This window comes from Eschrichtius robustus, chromosome 1 (assembly GCF_028021215.1).
Source record: "Eschrichtius robustus isolate mEscRob2 chromosome 1, mEscRob2.pri, whole genome shotgun sequence".
In the NCBI taxonomy this organism is placed as follows: Eukaryota; Metazoa; Chordata; class Mammalia; order Artiodactyla; family Eschrichtiidae; genus Eschrichtius; species Eschrichtius robustus.
In genome coordinates, this window is record NC_090824.1 from 45,964,822 (window position 1) to 45,984,453 (window position 19,632).

General features: G+C 47.3%; 1 protein-coding gene across 6 annotated transcripts in view; it reads right to left on the minus strand.

Moving 5' to 3' along the window:
• Positions 1–8,320: 8,320 nt before the first annotated feature.
• The window catches only part of SAMD4A (sterile alpha motif domain containing 4A), a 224,660-nt gene continuing 213,348 nt past the window's right edge, over positions 8,321–19,632 (minus strand). For 4 of the 6 annotated variants that reach the window (XM_068545268.1, XM_068545305.1, XM_068545277.1 and 1 more), the window contains 2 exons: positions 18,165–18,248; positions 12,694–16,790 (listed from right to left, as the gene is read on the minus strand). In XM_068545268.1, the coding sequence (XP_068401369.1) occupies positions 16,744–16,790; positions 18,165–18,248 (131 nt within the window). In that variant the 3' untranslated portion in view covers positions 12,694–16,743. The other 2 variants (XM_068545287.1, XM_068545313.1) reach the window with 1 other exon arrangement.

Here is a 19,632-nt window from a genome sequence, read left to right on the forward strand (position 1 = left end):
TTATAATACCTATAAATGGAGTATAATCTTTAAAAATTGTGAATTACTATGTTGTACACCCGTAACTTAACATAATATTGTACATCAACTATACTTCAATAAAAAAATAAAATTCCCCAACAGTTGGGAATTGGCCAGACAGGGACGCCAGGACCTTACCCACCTGGGTGCAGGGTAGGACTGTGCATCTCAGCTCCCTTGAAGTCAGATGTGGCCGTGTGACTAGCTTTGGCGGATGAAGTATGAGCCGCAGCGATACTTCTGGTGGAAGCCTCATCCTTCCTTTCCTCTGCCGTGGCAAACATCAACGCTCCAGGTGGTGGCAGTTGTGCCAGCCTCAGTTCCAGAGTGAGCTGTGTGGAGCAGAGGCCCCAGCTGAGCTGGGATGGACGTGCTCCTCAGTGAGAAATAAGTCTTTGTGGTTTTAAGCCACTGACATTTTGGGGGTGTCTGTTACTGCAGCATAATCTAACTTATGCTGACAGATAAGTGGATAATCAGATGGATGAATTCTGGCTGATGGATCCTTCGGCTAATGTGTTATATATCCCAAGAAACAACATAGATTAACCTAATTAAAGTACAAGTCATTTCCAAAATTAAGTCTTTGTGGTAGGCATTGCAAGCACAATTGCAGGTTAGTGGTGGGGGGAGAAATTTGGGAAGTGGCTCTGAGCCTGCTGAAACCCCACTGCTTACTCTGCCGGGCCTAGACGATTCCCATACGTAGGGCGCCCAAGGACGGTGATGGGTCAGGTGCTTAGTTCTCTAATGAGTGAATGGAGACAGCTGCCTTTTACCCTCATCTACTAAAGAGGCAGAAGCACGGTCACAGACCACTTCGGTAAAAGAGGAGAAACAGGTCCCTTTAATGGGTGGGTCTCACCCTTGGCTGCGCATTAGAATTACCTGGGAGCTGAAGATCCCCACCCTCGGGTCACGCCCCAGACTAAGTCAGAGTCTCTGGAGGTGGGATCAGCGTGGGCAGCTGGTGAAGCTCCCTACGTGATCTGTGTGTGTTCCAGGCTGAGCACCACAGCCGTGAAGCCTCTTCGTCCTCCAACAGGGGCCATATTTTAACCAATGTTTGAGGCAGTCATTTTATAGAATTCTCCTGCCTATACCTGTGGCCTGTGTCTCAGGCTGCGACAGATGTTGGAAGGAAAAGGCCTGGAGATTCACCGCAGTCTCCTAAGTGCAAGTGCTCCTATGGGGAGATCTCGGAGCCTGACAGCCAGCCATGGTCCCCTCCTAGCAGGATTTGAGAGTAGACAGACCTGGACTTGAACCCCTGCCCTGCTCTTCCCCATAACAGTTCTGTGACCTCAGACAAGTTGCTTGACATCTCTGAGCATCAGTTTCCTCAGCTGCAGTGTGGGGATAATCTAATACCAACCTAACTGGCTTAGCACAATTGTCTCTGCATAACTACCAGCTAGTTATTATTTCTCCCAGGTGACTTTCCTTGAATGATGAGGTAGGTTCAGGAATATAACAAATTCCATCTGCTGCCTTTACTTGGCGCTCACTCCTTCAGTGGTGAATGGAACCTCGACTCCCCAGCTGCCCCAGTCAGAAACTGGGGAGGATTCTGGACTCTTCAATTTCTCTTTCAATCCCCACATCCAGTCCGTCATTAACCATGATGTTGCTGCCCGCTAAGAATGTCACAGACCCATCCAGTTCTCCCTATCCCTCCCGCCACTCACTCAAGCTTGTGCGTTGTCTGAATAACGCAGTAGCCCCCGGTGGGTCTCCCCAGCGTCACGCTGCCTCTCCTCAAATCCATTTCCCAGAATGTAGTCAGAGTCATCTTTCTAAAATATAAACCTGCCTATTAGATATTAAAGCAAATTTTTAAGTTGTAGTAAATAAAACAGTGGGGATGCTAGTAGATGAATAGACAAACTTATCAATGGAAAGAAAAAAAGTAAGTCTAGAAATAGACCTACATACATAGAGGAAGTTGGTATATTACAAAAGTGACATTTCAAATCAGTGGAGAAAAGATAGATTATTCAATAAACAGCATAGGCACAACTGGGTAGCCATCTTTGCATAGAAATAAAATTGGATCCATACCTCATACTTTACACAAGGAATGGTTCAAATACATAAATGTAAAAAAGTGAATCCATAAAAGTACTAGAGGAAAACATAGTATATCTCAAAGCAAAATGGGCCTTTTAAAATAAGATTCAAAATACAGAAGCCAAAAAAGAAAGCATCAAGAAATTCAACTACATTAAAAAAATTCTCAATGGAAACAATCACTATAGGCAAAATCAAAAGACAAACTGGGAAAAGTATTTTAACTCATATCACAGACCAAAGGTAATTTCCACAATATAAAAAGAGCTTCTACCAATTATTAGAAAAAGACCAACAACCTGATAGTAAAATGGGCAAATATATGGACAGATAGTTCAAAGGAAATTACGAATGACTATTAAGCATATAAAAATATGCTCACCCTCACTCAAATAAGTGAAATGCAAATGAAAAGGACATATATTATTTTTCACCTATTAGATTGGAAAATATTTTTTAAATTGGTGACATAGGAATTGCTGAGAGGGTAAGAAATAAAGCACTGTCATCCATTGCTGCCAGATGTATAAATCTATGGAAGGCAACTTGGGAAAAGTTAGCCAAATGACAGATGATCAATGTGATGGCTATCAGCTTGGCAAGGCTCTAGTACCAGTTATTTAATCAAACACTAATCTAGGTGTTGCTGTGAAGGTATTTTGTAGATGTGGTTAACAGCATCTATAGTCAGGTGACATCAAGTAAAGGAGAGTGCCCTTGATGATGTAGGTGGGCCTCATGCAATCAGTTAAATGTCTTAAGAGCAAAAACTGAAGTTTCTAGGAGGAGAGATTCTGCCTCAAGACTGAAGCGTCAGTTACTGCCTGAGTTTCCAGTCTTCTGGCCTTCCCTACAGATTTCAGACTTACCAGCCCCTACAAATGAGTAACTGCTTAAAATAAGTCCCCCATATCTATCTATCTATCTATCATCTATCTATCTATCATCTATCTATCTGTAATTTATCTATCTGACTGGTGTTTCTCTGGAGAACACTGATATAATACCCTTTAATCTGGCAATTCCACTTTCTCACTTGTGGGAACACTTGTACATATGTGAAACGACCCATGTACAGTGTATTTCATCATAGCTGTGCCTGTAACAGAAAGAATGAAGGCAGCGTGAGTGCCCATCAGCACAGGACTAGTGAAATCGCACTAGCTCAGAGAGTCGAGCCCTGAGCAGTCATCAGAAAGTATGAGGCAATGATAGAGAGTGTTTTCCAAAACTGATCTAAGTGGAAAAAAAGAAAAATAGCACACAATGACAAACACTCTGCACATTGTGCTCTTTTGTGTGTAAAAGGAGAGAAAATATATCAGTGTTTGTAAATGTATAAAATATCTCTTGGTGGCTACAGAAGAAACTAACTCTGAATGCCTGGGGGTGGGGTGTGCTGAGTGCCTGGGGCAGGAGGGAGGCTTTTCACTTAGGCTCTTTGTTCCACAAAACCAGAAACCTAGGGCTTCCCTGGTGGCGCAGTGGTTGAGAGTCTGCATGCCAATGCAGGGGACACGGGTTCGAGCCCTGGTCTGGGAAGATCCCACGTGCCGCGGAGCAACTGGGCCCGTGAGCCACAACTACTGAGCCTGCGCGTCTGGAGCCTGTGCTCCGCAACAAGAGAGGCCGCGACAGTGAGAGGCCCGCGCACCGCGATGAAGAGTGGCCCCCGCTTGCCGCAACTAGAGAAAGCCCTCGCACAGAAACGAAGACCCAAAAATAAATAAATAAGTAAAATTCAAAGTACGTTTAAAAACAAACAAACAAAAAAAACAAACAAAAAACGTGCTAAGCAAGATAAGTCGGACACAAGAGACCACGTAGTGTATGATTCCATTAAAAAAAAAAAAAAAAAGAACCAGAAACCTCATATCTGATCATATTGCTGGCAGGCAAGGGCAGCTACGGTCGTTAAGGTGCAGTCTACACTTTTCACCATGGTTAACAGGGCCCTTTAGGACTCTGCCACTGGCTCCAGCCAGTCCCCAGCCCCTAAACCCACCACTGCCCAATTCTCCATTCCAGTCGTCTGTTTCCTTATTTCTGTTCCTCAGATTCACAAGCTCTCTCTTGCCCCCAGATCTGGAATGCTCCCAGGCTCTCTACAAGAACTACTTTTCATCGGGGTTGCTCCCTCTCTTCAGAGGAAGCTGGGAGGCTTGGTGGGTGTTTGACTTCCTGCTGGGAAGAGAGCAACACCCCTTATTCCCCTGCTGCCCCCTCGTGGACACCCTGGCACCTGGGCTCATATCATTCAGGCTAAGAGACTAAAAAGACCCCCCAGGGGGCCTGATGGGGCATCTCAGGTTTTCTCTGGGTGGCACAGGACAGATGGCTCACTGTCACTGGACTTTACCTACCGGGTCCAGAAGGACCTTGGTTCTTGTCCCTTGCAAAGTATCCTCTGTTTCCAGACATGCAGCTGGTCAGCACCTGGTCCCCAGGAAATCCTGTTGTAGGAGGAAGAGAGCAAAACTGGGGTCTGTTCCCTGAAGCCTTTTCTGGGAGATGGGTTGGATATGAACACTTTGGAAGCACCTCTGGATAAATGCAGTGACTGCAGTTGAACAAGGGCTTGGATTCTGTGTCTTAGGAGAGCAAAGTGGAGTCAGTTAGGAGATGAAGCCATCTAGACCCCAAAGCACAGAACAGGAGAAGGCATATAGGGTGTGTTTTCTCCGCCCCGGGTTGGATATACGCATTTGGTAATGGATGGAGGGAAATGATGTCATGTATGCATTTTATTTCTCTCATCCACAATTTGCTGTCTTTGGACATATTCCATCTTGGATGAGTAACACAGTTATAGGTCAATGCCAAAAGGGACTCAGTCAGGTAGAGGTACTGGAAATCCATGCTTAGCTTTTTCCCAGTGAAAGATCTGGGATAAGCTTAACAGAAAGCAAAGTGGAGAGGTCCAATTGGATAGATTTGATCTTGGGGTTTTGTAGGTTCATCTGACTTCACTCCAAGCCTGTTAGAATTTTATGGCATGGAAAACTGGAATTATCTCCCAAGGATGCTGGCACAAACAGGGACACCCAGTCCCGGCTATGGTCCCCACAGGGAGGTTTAAACTGGAACCTTTCAGCTGTCTTGAGTTCCAATAGCTCTGGTGGGACCATTTCACTCACCAAAGCTCCGATTTTGTTTCTCCTGGATTGGACTTAAAAACATAAAACCTCAAAAAACTGTGGAACACACTATTTTAAAACATGTGCTCTGAGTCAAATGTCAACACAAAGCTGTCTTTTTATAAAGTCTGAGCTTTATAACGTTGCCAAAATATTTCTCTGTGGGTTTTAAAAGTTGAAGTAGAAACCACTGAAGAATGAAAAATATTCCTTGGAGGAAATTCTCAGTCATCAAATGGCCAGGTTCATATCACAGAGAAGTCACTGTCTGTGCACAAGGGCCCCTTGGGCAAGGCTGGTGGGCTGACACCCGGGAGGACAGGGAAAGATCACGCGCTCCAGCGGAGCCCCTTGGTCATAACTGAGATGTCGTGCTGATGTTTGCCAAAGTTTGCAACTTCCCAGGCACCCGCATTTCCTACATTATGTACCTGTGTCCCAAATGCGTGGGCAGACCCCCCCCCGCCCCCCCCCGCCACACACACAGAGGGGCCACCCTCCGGTCTCAAGACACCTGGGCCAGAAACTGAGAGGAGGAGAGTGAAGACCACTGCTCAAAGTTACCATGGAAACGGTGCTCTTTCACGTGACCCATTTCCAAGCCCTTTAGGTTTGGGCTCTAACCTCCCACCACCGGTCCCATTACCTTATGGACCCTCCTTTTCCTTCCCTGCTGACATGTCCCCTTTCTCAAGGATTGCGTTTTTAGCTCTTAGAAATGCCCAGTGAACGAAGCACTTGCCACTTGTTTTAAAGATTTTTTTTTTGATGTGGGCCATTTTTAAAGTCTTTTCTTGAATTTGTTACAATATTGCTTCTGTTTTATGTTTTGGTTTTTTGGCCCTGAGGCATGTGGGATCCTAGTTCCCCAACCAGAGATCGAACCTGCACCCCGGGTATTGGAAGGCGAAGTCTTAACCACTGGACCGCCAGGGAAGTCCCAGCACTTGCCGTTCTTGAGCCAATGTCTATGCATCTCTCAGATGTGATGGTTACTCCCCTGCTGTATGGCAGGCACTGTTAGCCCCGGGGAGGGAGATGTTGGCGTCAGGATTTCCACCGTCTCATCCTGAGGGCGATCTCCCAGTCTGATTTTGCAGGCTGATCCCAGAACTTAGGGAGCCACAACAGGACTACTTTTTAGCAATTTGACAAAATAATTTTGTCTTTTGAATCTAGCATGAGATTGGGGGATTGTGATTTTCTTTCTTTTATTTTTCTTGTATTTTAAAAAAGAATTAGACTATGTGGGTTGGAAATAAACAGCCACCCCCTACAACTAAAATTCACAGGTGGTTTGAGAAGCACCGAGTGAGCTAGGCCATCCTAGAGCTACAGTTAAGCATCCAGAGGCTGAAATGCCCAGGGAAGGGGTAGTTTTCAAGTTTTGTGATGTGTGGATGGAAGATAGAAAATGAGAGTGCTTGCAGAAGCCTGTGGAACGGTACCTGTGAGATCAGTGCCTGAGTTTGATGTGCTAGCACAGCTCACTGGGAAAAGGGGCCTGGACAAAGTGTGGGCTGACACACTGTGCTTGGTGGGGGGGGGGCCAGATCCACCCTGACTGGTCATCTTTCTAGAGGATTAGGTTCTGGTTATGGATGAGATTTTCGATACCCCCAGGCCCTCCCCGCAGCCCCTGGGGACAATAGGTCTTGGACTGATCAGGAGTCAGGGCTACATATAGATGTAGTGACTGTTCAAGGGACAAAACCAAGGTACTTTCACAGGAGTTTGGTCCCTTTTTCTGTTCCCCCGGGCTGCCATTCTCATTAGCTTGGAGAGTATGAGTTGATTGTACCCATCTGTGCTGCTTCTGGATTCTTGGCTCAAACCCATTGCAGCCTCTTCCGAGCCAGTACGCTATATAGATATTCATCCCCCTTCAGTAAATGCAATTAAATCTCTTTTTGGGAGGGGCTGCTAGGGGGATTCCTGAAAACTTTACTACAGGAGTAACCTTTTCTCTAGGATTGAACATTCCATTACAAAGATGGCTGACAAAGAGCTACAGCTCTACTGATAAATTGCTAACTAACCCTGTTTTGGGCACCGTGCTGAGCCCTTTATGGTCCCTCTAATCTCACAACTCTCTTATCTCCCCTCATTCCACACATTTCAAAAGTGAGGCTCAACTTTTCTCTTGTACACTATCTCCTCCTCACAGAATACCGAGATAGAGCTCATTTGGGTTATGGGAATTTAACTGTAGGAGGAATTTCATTTAATGTCTCAGCTTACGAGGCATTTCTTCACTTTTCCAGGGATCGTTTTGGATTTTGCCAGTCTCTTGAGCAGCTTGAGCCTGGCGGAAAGGCAGTCACTGGATGGTCACTGTCACAATGTTAAGCTGTGGTTGCCTCAGAGAAATCTCAGGTTGCTAGGTTTTGGTGGTAATAACCTCCGTATCCTATGTTTTATTTTGTCTTTACCTTTCTTTCTTTCTTTTTTTTTTTTGGACTAGAGTTTTAACTACACAAACCTTGAGTGTCATAGGCCAAAACCCAAACCAAACCCAAGGCTCAGAGAGGTTAAGTAACTTGCTCAAGATCACACAGCCAGAGAATGCTGGAGCCAGAATTCAAACCCAGGTTTGTCTCTCCAACCATATGCTTAACTGACACATTATTTAGAATTTATATTAATGTATATTATATATCTTACTGGAATTAGAAGTATTAAGATTCAAGCCATGTGTATTTAAAACCACAAGGCTCCAAGGAGGCTACTGTTTATGCTGTGGTTAAGGGGTAAAATATGATTTCAAAGGCACTGAGGGTGGAGAGCAAGCTATAAACAGTACCACCTGCAAGGTTAGAGTTTTAATTTAGAAACATGCCCCTAAGTCAGGTGATACATTTATTGGTTACTCTGGGCACAGATCAAGCTGCATAAAATTTTACACCTCTCTCCCTACCTTTTCGTTAAAAAAAAGTAGCTCACGGTTGGAAGACACAGTTTTCATAGAATGGTCAGGGGGGAACAGTCTACAGGGATGTCAGGCTTATTCTTCCTGGCTGGCTTATTTCTAAGATTCAGTTCTTGTTTTCTAATCGATCATATTGACGAAAATGAAAAAAGACACACACCAGTGTTACAAAACCTTGTATTAATCATTTCCCTTCACTTTCAATATAACGTTGATATGAAATATAGCCATGATTCTTAGTTACATGGGAGGAAATGAGTAATAAATACATTGTAGCAAGTTTAAACCACAAGGGTGTTTCACTGGTAACATTTGAAAACTGTACACTTGCAAAGAACAGCTTCTTCAAACATTAGTATATCTGTATATCAGTAAAGCTTTTACATGTAACAAACATGCTATTTCCATATATGACAAATTTAAAAAATATGCATTGCTTGGCAACATGAACTAGGCAAAAATAGTTCTTTGTTCACTAACTTTATACAGGAAAACAGGATGAAAGGCATGCATGTACAATAGGGATGCCTGCACGGGGCATGCAACAAAAGAAAGCTTTTTAAAAGTCAGCTTACATTAGGCATAAATACATGAGGGTTATATATTAATAAGGGAGGAAGTCTTCTGTTTGACATTATTAACATTCCTGTTTTCTTCCTATTCCTCCCAGAGGAATACACATTCACCTTTAAGTAAAGATAAAGGAATTACAAAAAAGTAAAACTCACTTTGCAAACATCTCTGATGACTTGTAAAACAAAAAATCAACATTAGTGTTATCACAGCCCCATGTGCAAATTATCCTTCCCCAGGGCCTTCTTGTAACAGGCACACCTGAACGCCTTGGTTAGGCTGCTTCCCTGCACCCAAGCTGGGGCCACCTGCCCAAGACATCCCCAAAGGGCCACTGAGATGGGGGCTGCTTTCTCCTCCCCTTGCTGCCCTTCTGGTTGTGCGCCTACGCATTCAACCCAGCTCAGCCCCCAGCCCAGGCTCTCAGGGAGAGCCCGGTTCCAGAGGGGGAACGTGCATCTACAAACCTTGCACTGGCAGTAGCTACAAGAGGGGCAGAAGAACAGAAGACCCGGAGAAGGCTCCCATTCCGTAAAAGGCAGCCGACGACACCTCAAAAGAAAACCTTGTTTCCCTCAGTGTCTCTTCAAATGAATGGGAGAGGGGGCCCAGCTCTAGCTCCAATCCTGAGTACCAAAAAGGGACCGTCAATACACAGCATTGGAGAGCTTGGTGCAAACAGCCGCCCTCTTCAGGGCATCTATTTTGTTTGCTGGCCCTTGGTTTAAAAAGTGAAACTCAAAAAGCATGTGGAAAACAAAACAAAACATATCAGCAGCAATGTTTCATTTCTTGTACACAGTTCATGTGTGTCTTCCTACTGTTTCTGGTAAGAAACCACTATGAATAAAAAGCACCAATAAAACATCATACATGATAACAATATCGTAGAACACCACTGTCCCTGGGACAATGTAGAGATGTCAAATACACACTGCTTAAATCAGAACAAGGGGAGAAAAAAAACCCATGTAGTGAAATAGATTTTACTCTGAGATTTTTAATGTTTACTATTTACTTAATATAAAACAGTTGCATTTGGGGGTCAATGGGTAAATACAAAAAAAGGCACTGCCGCTTTATTACTAAATATCCGACTTCACAGCCTTATATGCATGCAACTGTTTGATTTTTTTTTTTTTTTATAAATAAAGTTCCTTTGCTTTAGGATTTTTAGATTGAGCTGTATACCTGCAGTCAACACAGGACTCAAAACAAGGTGGGGACAGGCTCCTAAAATTTATCAGAACACTCAACTTAAAAAAAAATTAAAACTAAGAGCAAAACACAACTAAGTAGATAAATCTATACACAGTCAATGAAAAATAAGCTTTTCTTTTAAAAAAAGAATTATGTTGTTATTAATAACAGACTTTATCATGGTTACCAGCCATAGCAAGTTAATAAGTAACATATCCAAAATAATATCTCTAATAATCAGATAACCATTGTTTCTATATTCAGTGAAGGAATAAATAGAAATTCAGATTTGCAAATACTTTAAGGTCTTCTTCCTTTTAAAGGATTCATGCTAATGTGATTGTGTTCACAATCTGTTTTCTGAACAACCCGAGTGTTTATGGATATATGTGTTTTGCAGCAGATCTGAATGCTTTTTAATTTCTCCACAAGATGTGTTATACCATTGTTTTTTTCTTCCATTAACGTTCTTAGCATCCAAAACACACCTTCGCAAACCCTCTGGTCTTGCCTTTGGCCTTCAACATCTTTGACCTGTCCTTCCCGGCTCACACATGATCGTCCATCCCAACACATTCCCCAAGTAACCCTAAGCTTGCTTAGAAAAGGGGAGTGGAGGATGAATGTTAATGGCACTTGGTTAAAAAATATCAACTAAAAAATGCTGCCTCTTTCTGCAAATGAATTTGCATCTTTAGAACATAGTCACCCATGGAGAGCCCCACTCTTTTTTAAAAAATGCAGTGCAGGATGTTGTGGATTCATGTGTTCTTTGCTTGCTAAAGGCTCTCTGTGGTTAAGATGTTCCCACATTTTAGACCTTAAGAAGACTTTGCAAGCTTCACAACATCCAAGGCTGTGTTGGGTGTACATTTTCAATCTTGAAGGTAGAAGAAAGCTGTTTGGGTTTCATTAAGGCCTTTTAAATTGTATTTACTTCATTATTTAAAAAAATAACCCCAAGCAAACGCAGTGATTTTCATGGTCTGATCTCTTTAATTTCGACTCTGACTTTGCTAAAAAACAAACCCAAAAAATTGTACCAGACACCCATTCAATAAACATGCCTCCTACCATCTCCCTGATCTCGCCTCTGGCTGAGCTGTCACACCATCACTTACACAACCCAATTTTCCAGCGCAGAGCACATTTCCTCTTGGATTTCCTCTAATACCCTCCATTGCATCAAATTCCAAACGTAGTCTTTCTTGCCCTTAAGAAATAGAGCTATTACTTCGTGGTAGCGTAGTTTGTTAATCTCTCACCATGTAAGTAGTAGTTTTGTCTCCCTTCCGTGTGGGTGGATAAATCAGCCGACAACACAGCAAATCCCTGACGTACGGGATAGAATCATCATTTCCATCATGAAGTCGACCTTTCTCACATCTTCTTCCACTGCCCACCTGGGACGTCTCCCCGCAGCTCTCTCTGCCACTTGCTGACTGACCGTTTATACACTGTTGCCGGACCTTGCTCTTCTCCTCCTCTTGCTCAGCGGTGAGCGAGCCAAGGGGCTGCAGCCCCCAGGCTGGGGTTCCTGCGAGCAACCCCCCAAAAGCGGCCTTTTGAGCTTATTATCTGGGTATTAAGGCCTCTTGCTAGGGAAAAATATCCATCCTTGCCTTTTCTCCTCCAGTGAAACTTGTACCCACCTGTGTGTGTGTGTGTGTGTGTGTGTGTGTGGAGAGAGGCCAGGAGTGATAGGATGACACCCCATGGTAGGGTGGGGAGAAAGAGGTTCTCCGGGTGAGAAGCAAATCCAGCGTAGAAAGGGCAGCAGGATTCCTTTAGACTCTCTAGGTGACTGCGCGCAATCCCATAACCGATCACATGGTGGCGCCCTTCCCACTGCTCCGCCCACTCCAGCCACATCCTCAACTCCACCTACACACTTCTCCCACCTACAGGTGGGAGACACAACTCAGGCCTACGTGACTGCTCCGTCTTCCCGACAAGCAGAGCTTGGCAGCCATTTAAAAAGACGACCCTGCTGCTATTATAAAAATAGAGGAAATAAATGAATCCATAGCAACAAATCCTTTACAAAAACCATAGTATGAAGAAAAGTTCTATCCCAACTCTTTACACATTATGTACCCTTTAAAATTGTTATGTAAACAATACACAAATCAAAGTTTATCTGAAATTTTGTTGGAGGGAATTTCTCCCTTCCTGCCCCCGTTGCCATGTGGACTTCTTCTGCGGCTGGATTTCAAGCAGGGGCCTCAGGGAATCCAATCAGGGGAGACATAAAAGAGCGAGCCGCCGTTGTGCTTTGGTCGCAGGCATCCGTGCCTTCCTCCTGGGGCCTGACTCTGAAGGCAGGCTTCTGAGAAGGCTCCCAAGGGCTGGGGCTTCTGCCTCCCTCCCAAGTCTCTCATCTCTTTCCAAGCGGTACCCTCTTTTCTTTCCCCCTCATTTCCATCCAAGAAGCCACTTGCATTCCCTCCACCCGCTCCCAGTCCTATGTTTCCCTTAGAGATCCCTCCCCATGCCCCACACCAAGCCATCCCACGACAGAAACAAATGACAAAATAACCAATCCCAGGTCTACTGATATGTTTACAAGGACGACCTACGCTCTCATAAAATCAAAATGGGAGAGGGACCAGGGGAAAAAAAAAGGCTGCAAAGTATCTTGGAGGATTCTGTGCAACCCTGAAGATGGCTAACACTGGACCCGCAGCAGTCGATTTCACGGCCAGCGCGGTCACTCTCATCTTCAGCTCTAGATTGTGGAGGTCCGGTCAACCCCGTCTGGGAGAGAAAGAAGGACACAATGGGCACAGGTGAGCAAAGCAATTCCATTCATGCCCACCGATTCCAGCGTCATGCATGTTGGACCTGCCAGTCTCTGAGGACAGATAAGGGTTAAATTCATCCATCCATCCATTCACTCATTCTTCACATACCCACCCACTCAACATAGCTATTTTTGCCAGGAGCCATACTGAGCCTGGAAACCAAGACGAAAAGACCTAATCCTCACACTTAGTCCAAGTATATATATATCCTAGACAGGACACAGACATGTAAACTGACAATGACATATGAGGGATAGTTGCTGTAATGGAGTATGTACCAGGCACAGCAGGAACATGGGGGAAGGAGTGTTTAGGTTGCCCTTGGAAGTCAAGGATGGTTTCACAGAGAAAGGAAATGACTTTGTAGATGGTCTGGTAAGAGAAGAAAAGAGGAGGCAGGAGAGTATTAGGGTGGGGAGGGCATACAGCTCATGTACAGGCGTGATGCTGCTCATCAAATGGGGGGCCTGGGGGCGGGTTGGAGGTTTAGGATGAAGGACAGGAGGAGTGGCAGGAGATACGGCAGAGAGCCAGCTAGGTTTTGCAATACACATGCAGGTGGACCTGTCCAGCTCATGTCCCTTTCTTTGGGAGCATCTCCCTCTCCCCCTGAGTCCCTGCTAAAAGGCCGGGGACGAGGTGGTGGTGATTGCGATCCCTGATCACAGCTGAGCAGACCAGGGGGATGCAGCTGACCCAAACTGATCCAGATTCTCTGTCTCAAGAATCTGATCGGGGGCAGAGACACCAGGGTGAGATTTTTTTTTTGGCACCTGGAACTGAAAGATCCAGTGGACATGGAAGAGCGCTGAGGCCACCCAGCATATGCCATGTCAGTGTTATGGAGAATCGGTGAAACCAGGCTATAGAGAAGGTGGGGGACATGCCTGTCAGAGAGGAGAGGCCGTGAGTGAGCCAGACCACAGAGGGAGCCGACGGCTGCCCAACCCCTTTTCACACGGGACTGTGGGAGAGTCCCCAGAATCAGACCATGAGGGTCTTGTGTACTATTAACAGGAGCTTGGACATAGGTATTTGGGGATTTATAAGTGGTAGAGTAACCAGATTTGACTTCAGAATGGTTTCTCTGGCATGGCTGGTGGCAGGAGGACCAGTTAAGAGGTCCCTACAATGGTCCATGCTAGAGTTTCTCCAGTGAGCAGAGAGAGGCATGGATTAGTCATAGGAGGTAGAAATGACTATGTTCAGTGACCACTAAATGAAGGCCAGGATGGGATGCAGGATGCCTCCCTGGTTTCGCTGATGTCCGCATGTCAGTAGATGTGTTTTGGTCTAAACCTCTGCATCACAAGGCCCGTCTAGCAGAGGTGCGTCTGGATGCAGTGGGCATAGCTCAGGTGTGAGAGGGGCGTGGCCAACTGTTCCAGGGAAAGCTGGAGGACCTAAGTGACACAGAGGAGCACTGAGCCCACTGCAGGGGTCTCCTGGCCGCCTCATGGGTGGTGCCAGGCTGGCATCTTGCCAGCAGGGACTTGGAGGAAAAATGTTTCTTTCATTCAGATTTTTAATGAGATCACTGTAGGTCCACATAAGAAATAGCACTCTGTTTCTGGGTTTGCCCCTAAGGTAACATTTTGCAAAAGTATAGTATAGTATTTCCACCAAGATAGTGACATTGATGTAATCTACCCATCTTACAGATTTTCCCAGTTTTACTTGTACTCGTGTGTGTGTGTGTGTGTGTGTGTGTGTGTGTAAAGTTCTACATGATTTTTTAGAGATTTTAAAGAAGGGAAGCAAATGGCCCCTGAGAGCATCTGTTGTTTCAGATTATCAATCCTAGAGGTCCCCAGATGTGAACGAATCACCTCTCCCCGCCTTCCACGCATGTCAACCTTAGCCTCTTGAGTGGTGGCTCAGCAGTGGTAACTGGCTGTGGGAGAACAGTGAGTGTGTGTATGTGTGCACACACACGTGTGTGGGTGGGGTGAGGGTGCAGAGGCCACTCCCTCGTCTGTAGAAGCGCAGTGCACACTCTTGCTGGGCCTCACTCGTCCATTCATTAATGTCAACCTTTCATAGTTGTTGAAGTGAGAAGCTGAAAACAAGAAAATCTCAACTAACCCAGCCCCAAGTTGCATTTTCACAGAATTCTCACCCTATACCTCATCCTCCAAGGGTGATGGTCGGTATTCACCTGCAGGGAAATGACCAGTAGGTTAAGTCCAGACTCACCATTTACAGTTGTGCGGGTCGTGCACTGCACAACTCAAAGGGGCACCATTCACATGCAACCATCATAGGTTTTATAATTATTATGGCAAATTTCAAATGAAAGGCAGAATAATGTCTTGAGAAAGTGGAGCCTTTTCCCGATTTGCACTTATATCGGCTATAAGTGGAGCTTTAAGTCCCAAGAAGAAGTGAGGAGAGAAGGTGAGAAGGAACGACAACGGGATCAGGTGAAGCACAAACCCCAGAACGTCCGAGGATGGACCGTGCATTCCTCTTTATGGTTTGATTCACTATGGACGCCATTCTGCCGGGCGGAGCCTCGCAGACTCATTCTGCTGGTACTGAGTCTCTCTGAACACCTGGGGCCACCAGTCAGGAGCAAGCCCAGCAGAGCCAGATGAAAGCCTTAAATAAAGACTCACAAACCAAGATGGCAGAGGCAACCCACCCCCTGGGCTTCCTCACCGGTTCTGTCGGAGGGGCCTGGGGAGAGAAAAGAAGAGATGGATAGGGAAGGCCAGGGAAAAGTAGCTTAGACCAACACCGAGAGGGCAGCAGTTACTGGAGGAGACTGAAAGAGCAGAGATGCCAGCACAAAACGATGGGCCCCAAGGCTTGGGGCCCGGGGAGCAGCCCCATTAGAATGGCCATCCTGGGATGTGGTGTCCTAGGAACTTGGACACCTCTCCCCTCTTTTCTTGAGATGCCAGCAGAGGAACATCTTTTACTACTCTGCTTTCCTCTCCCTAGTCATTCATCCTCGTGTAAGATAACTTCACTCACTGGCAGAAATTCTGTTCCCAGCAAAGTCATCTCCGTTGGCACCTGGCAGGGGTCGGCCAGCAGAAAGGTGCTGTCACAGTGGGAGGGCACACCGCTGCCACCGCACCCAACTGGGCCACCCTGAACCTAATTTGCATTCCCTGCTCAGGAAGCTGCTTACGAGGCTTCCCACCAGAGAGGATTATTGAGAAAAAACACAGCAATAAAAAGGCTTAGGAGATTAACAACATGAAAACATTAGCAAAAAAAACAGTTCACAGATGTTTCCTGTAAAAATAGAAGAACAGGCTAAAAATGAAGTCTTTCAATGAAGACCTCCCTTTAATAAAGAGCATTTGGCATTACTGCTATTAATGATGATGATGATGTTAGTACTTGGCGGATTGATAAGAGCTTCCGACACACCAATTACCTGAGATCTGTCAAGCCCGGGGGGAGGTCAGTCCTCCTGGCTGACTCTCACAGGCAATGCAGGACTGAGTGGAGTCGCCCCGCAAGCCAGCCCCTGTCAGGTGTCAGGTGGGAGGGCACCTGGGCTGCCTACAGGGGGCTGAGCTTGGCCTGAAGGCTCAGGTCCGGAGGCCTTCCGTTTAGGACAAAACTGAGATATAATTTGCACGCCACAAATTTCACCCTTTTAAAGTGTACAATTCAGTGGTTTTGAGCATATTCACAAGAGTTGTGCAGCCATCATCACCATCTAATTCCAGAATATTTTGTCACCCCCAAAAGAAACCTGGTGCCCATTAGCAGCCACTCTCCATTCCCACCTCCCTCCAAACCCTGGCAACCACCGATCTGCCTTCTGTCTCTGTAGGTTTGCCTCTTCCGGACATGTCACATTAAGGGAATCATACGCGGTGTGGCGTTTTGTGTCTGGCTTTTTCACCCATTAGCATAATGCTTTCACAGATCAGCCACGTAACAGTACTTCATTCCTTTCCAAGGCTGAAGGACATTCCACTGAGTGGCTAGAGTGCATCTTGTCCGTCCATATTCATCTGCTGATGGACCTTTGGGTTGTTTCCCATTACTCCTCAGGGGCTGTCAGGGTGCTGACCCAATCTCCTTGGTTACCTGGAGAAGAGGTGCTGGTGGCACCACACGCAGAGGTACCAGGAGTGAACCAGTGATGCTGCGAAGCTTCTAGGATCTGAACTGAATGGCCAAGGGAGAGAGTGGTGTTTGCAAAGGGGGTGCCCCGGAACCCCAGCGGGGGGTCACGGAGGGAGCTGTGCACCCCACTGTCTGCTCAGCAGCCCTGGGAGGCCTTCAGCTAGCTCCCTTCTGGTACTGAGCGGAGGCTTTCTCCAGGCTATGGAGAACCTCGCATGGGTGAGGTCAGGTGGGTGCAGTCCCGGCCTGTACTCTGCTCCACACAGAGCATTTACTTTTGTCCTATTTGGTTTCAGGATAAGACTGTGTTTGTAGAGACTAAAAATCTAAACATCCCTGGTCAGGAGGACAAAGCTCTCTGGAGCAGTGGCTTATGACAGCCTTTCTTTTTGCTGCTGCTGCTGGGCTAGCACAAATTGTGCCTCTCCGTGTACCCATCTCTGGCTCTGGGGTGGGTGAGCACGTCCAGACCGGACAGGGCTGTCGGGAAGGGTCACAGGAGGCCTGTCTCAATCTCCATGACTCACAGCCTCCCTGGAGGTTGGCAGGAAGGGGCGGACATCTCTCCTCTGCCTGCCAAACATCCCCAGGGCTGGCAGTGAGTCCAGGCCAGAGAAAGGCACACGTTTAGTACCAGGAGGGCACTGAAGGCCTCCCAGGGCTGTTGTGATGATGCAGGGCTGCAGACCAAACACACAGTGGGACGACCCAGCTGCTTCTGGGAGCTCCTCCAGGGGCTGCAGCCCTGCACACCACTGGCGCATCCAACTAGACCGTCCCTGTCACACTGCGAAGGACGCCTCGGACTGCTTGGGGCCCTGGGCGTCGTGGAAGCCATTGGAACAGGGAGATGTAAAAACAAGGAGGGATTTTGGTTTCAGAAATTCTATTTTTAGAGCAAGTTGGGATATGCTTGGACCGGACTGGGGGATCTAGTGCCGAGAAGGAAGGAATCCAGTGCTGTGGGGGAATGTTTCCACTAAAAGCCACGTCTTGTGTTCCTGGCTCCTCCAGCGCCCGCATTGGGCTAGGACAGCTGCGGGGCTGGGACTCCAGTGTGCCCTGGGGGGTGGAGCCTCTGGGGAAAGAGGGCAGCCTCGGTCTCCAGGGACCCGAGTCACCTCCCAGAGAAGGAGGAGGAGCAGGGCGCTGGGGGCCACTGTGTATGGTGTGGCTTGACAAGGGTCCGACAGCACCCTGCAGCCACTCTCCCTCTCCCTCCTTGTCCCCTGCCTCCCCGGCCTGTGCCCTTCCCTCTCTCCCGAGCTGTGGAGGATGGCACGTGGCTGGGGGTTCTCCCAGGTGTGCAGTGCCATGCGGGGAAGATGCACTCACCTCCCAGGGCGTGCTCGGTCATACTGAGGCACAAGGACTCCAGCCTGTTGTTGATGTCAGGTTCAGTCACGGGAAGCTGGAATTCTGCAAGGGACAAAGGGTTCCGTTGGTGACAGGGGCTCTGAGAGCAAGGAGGAAGTAGGCATGGTGTTGCTGGCTCCACCTGCCAGGGTGAGGGTTTGGAGTGCCTCCCTGGGAGGACTTGGGGGACGGGGTGGGAGAGACCAACAGGGCCGGCGCGGAGGGTGAACTGGACGCGGGTTCAACCAATCTCTGAGTCTGTTAGACACACTGAGTCCATTGCAGCTGGAAGAAAACTGGTGACTAAAAATAGCTGTCATGGTCACAGTCTGCCAGGCCTCTGCTCAGACCCCTCCAGCGGCTTCCCATCGGAGTAAAAGCCAGCCCCTTGCCATGGCCTGCAAGGCCCCGAAGACCTGGCCCCTTGTTACCTCTCTGCCCTCGTACAGCAACCCCTTCCTTCACTCCCTACCAGGCCCTTTTCTACCCCAGGGCCTTTGCACTGCTGTTCCCTCTGCCCAGAATGCTGGTCTCTGGACATTTCCATGGCTCACTCTCTGCCTGCTGTCACGTCTCTGGCTCTACTGTCTCCTTGGAAAGGACTTTCTGTTCATTGTATGTGAACAGAATTTTCCCACCCCATCCCTTTTCTCTGCTTTATTTTTCTTCATAGCCATCACCAACACCTGACATGTGTGTATTTGTCACCTCCTCCCAGTTGAATGTTTGCTTCATTGGAGCAGGACTTGGCTTTGCTCCCTGTGCCTAGAACTGGGGCCTGGTGCACTTCTGCTTCATTGCAAGGAGCAGGAAATGGAAACCACAGCCTGGCAAGAGCCTCTTCTGAGTCCAAGACCCTGCTCGGTATCCAGTTCTCAAGTGGGGCTCCCAGAGGCTAAGTGACTTGTCAAGGCTAGCCAGCTGACACGGAGCTGGGACAGGAACCCACACGGGTCTCACCCCAGAGCTGGTGCTCCACTGCACACTGCATGCCTGCCGTGCCTGTCAACACTCTCAAACTCCAAGCACTGAGAAGCAAGGGCTGAGACGTCTGCTCTGTGGGTTCCCGCTACCCAGGACAATACTGTGCATTCGAACCACAAAGCCCCCCCTCTACCATGTGCACCCTCCCTATCTCTCCAGGCTCTGATCCCTCCTCCTCCAAGGGGGAGGCACCCCTGAGCCTCCTCTGTCGTGCTGGGGCTCACCATCAGCACCTCCCCCATCCTCCCCATCCTGTGGAACTCTTGAACACCCTTAACTAGTTTGGAAGTGCCTTGCAGACAGCAACGATGCTCTCAGATTTCTCTGACTCTCCCATGATACCCAGCCATGGCCTTCTGCACACCTCATACCTGTCTATGGAGTGATGAAAAAGATGGAAATAGAAGGAAACTGACAGCTATTGTGAAACTCGGACAGAACTGTGAAAGCCTATGGGGGAGGG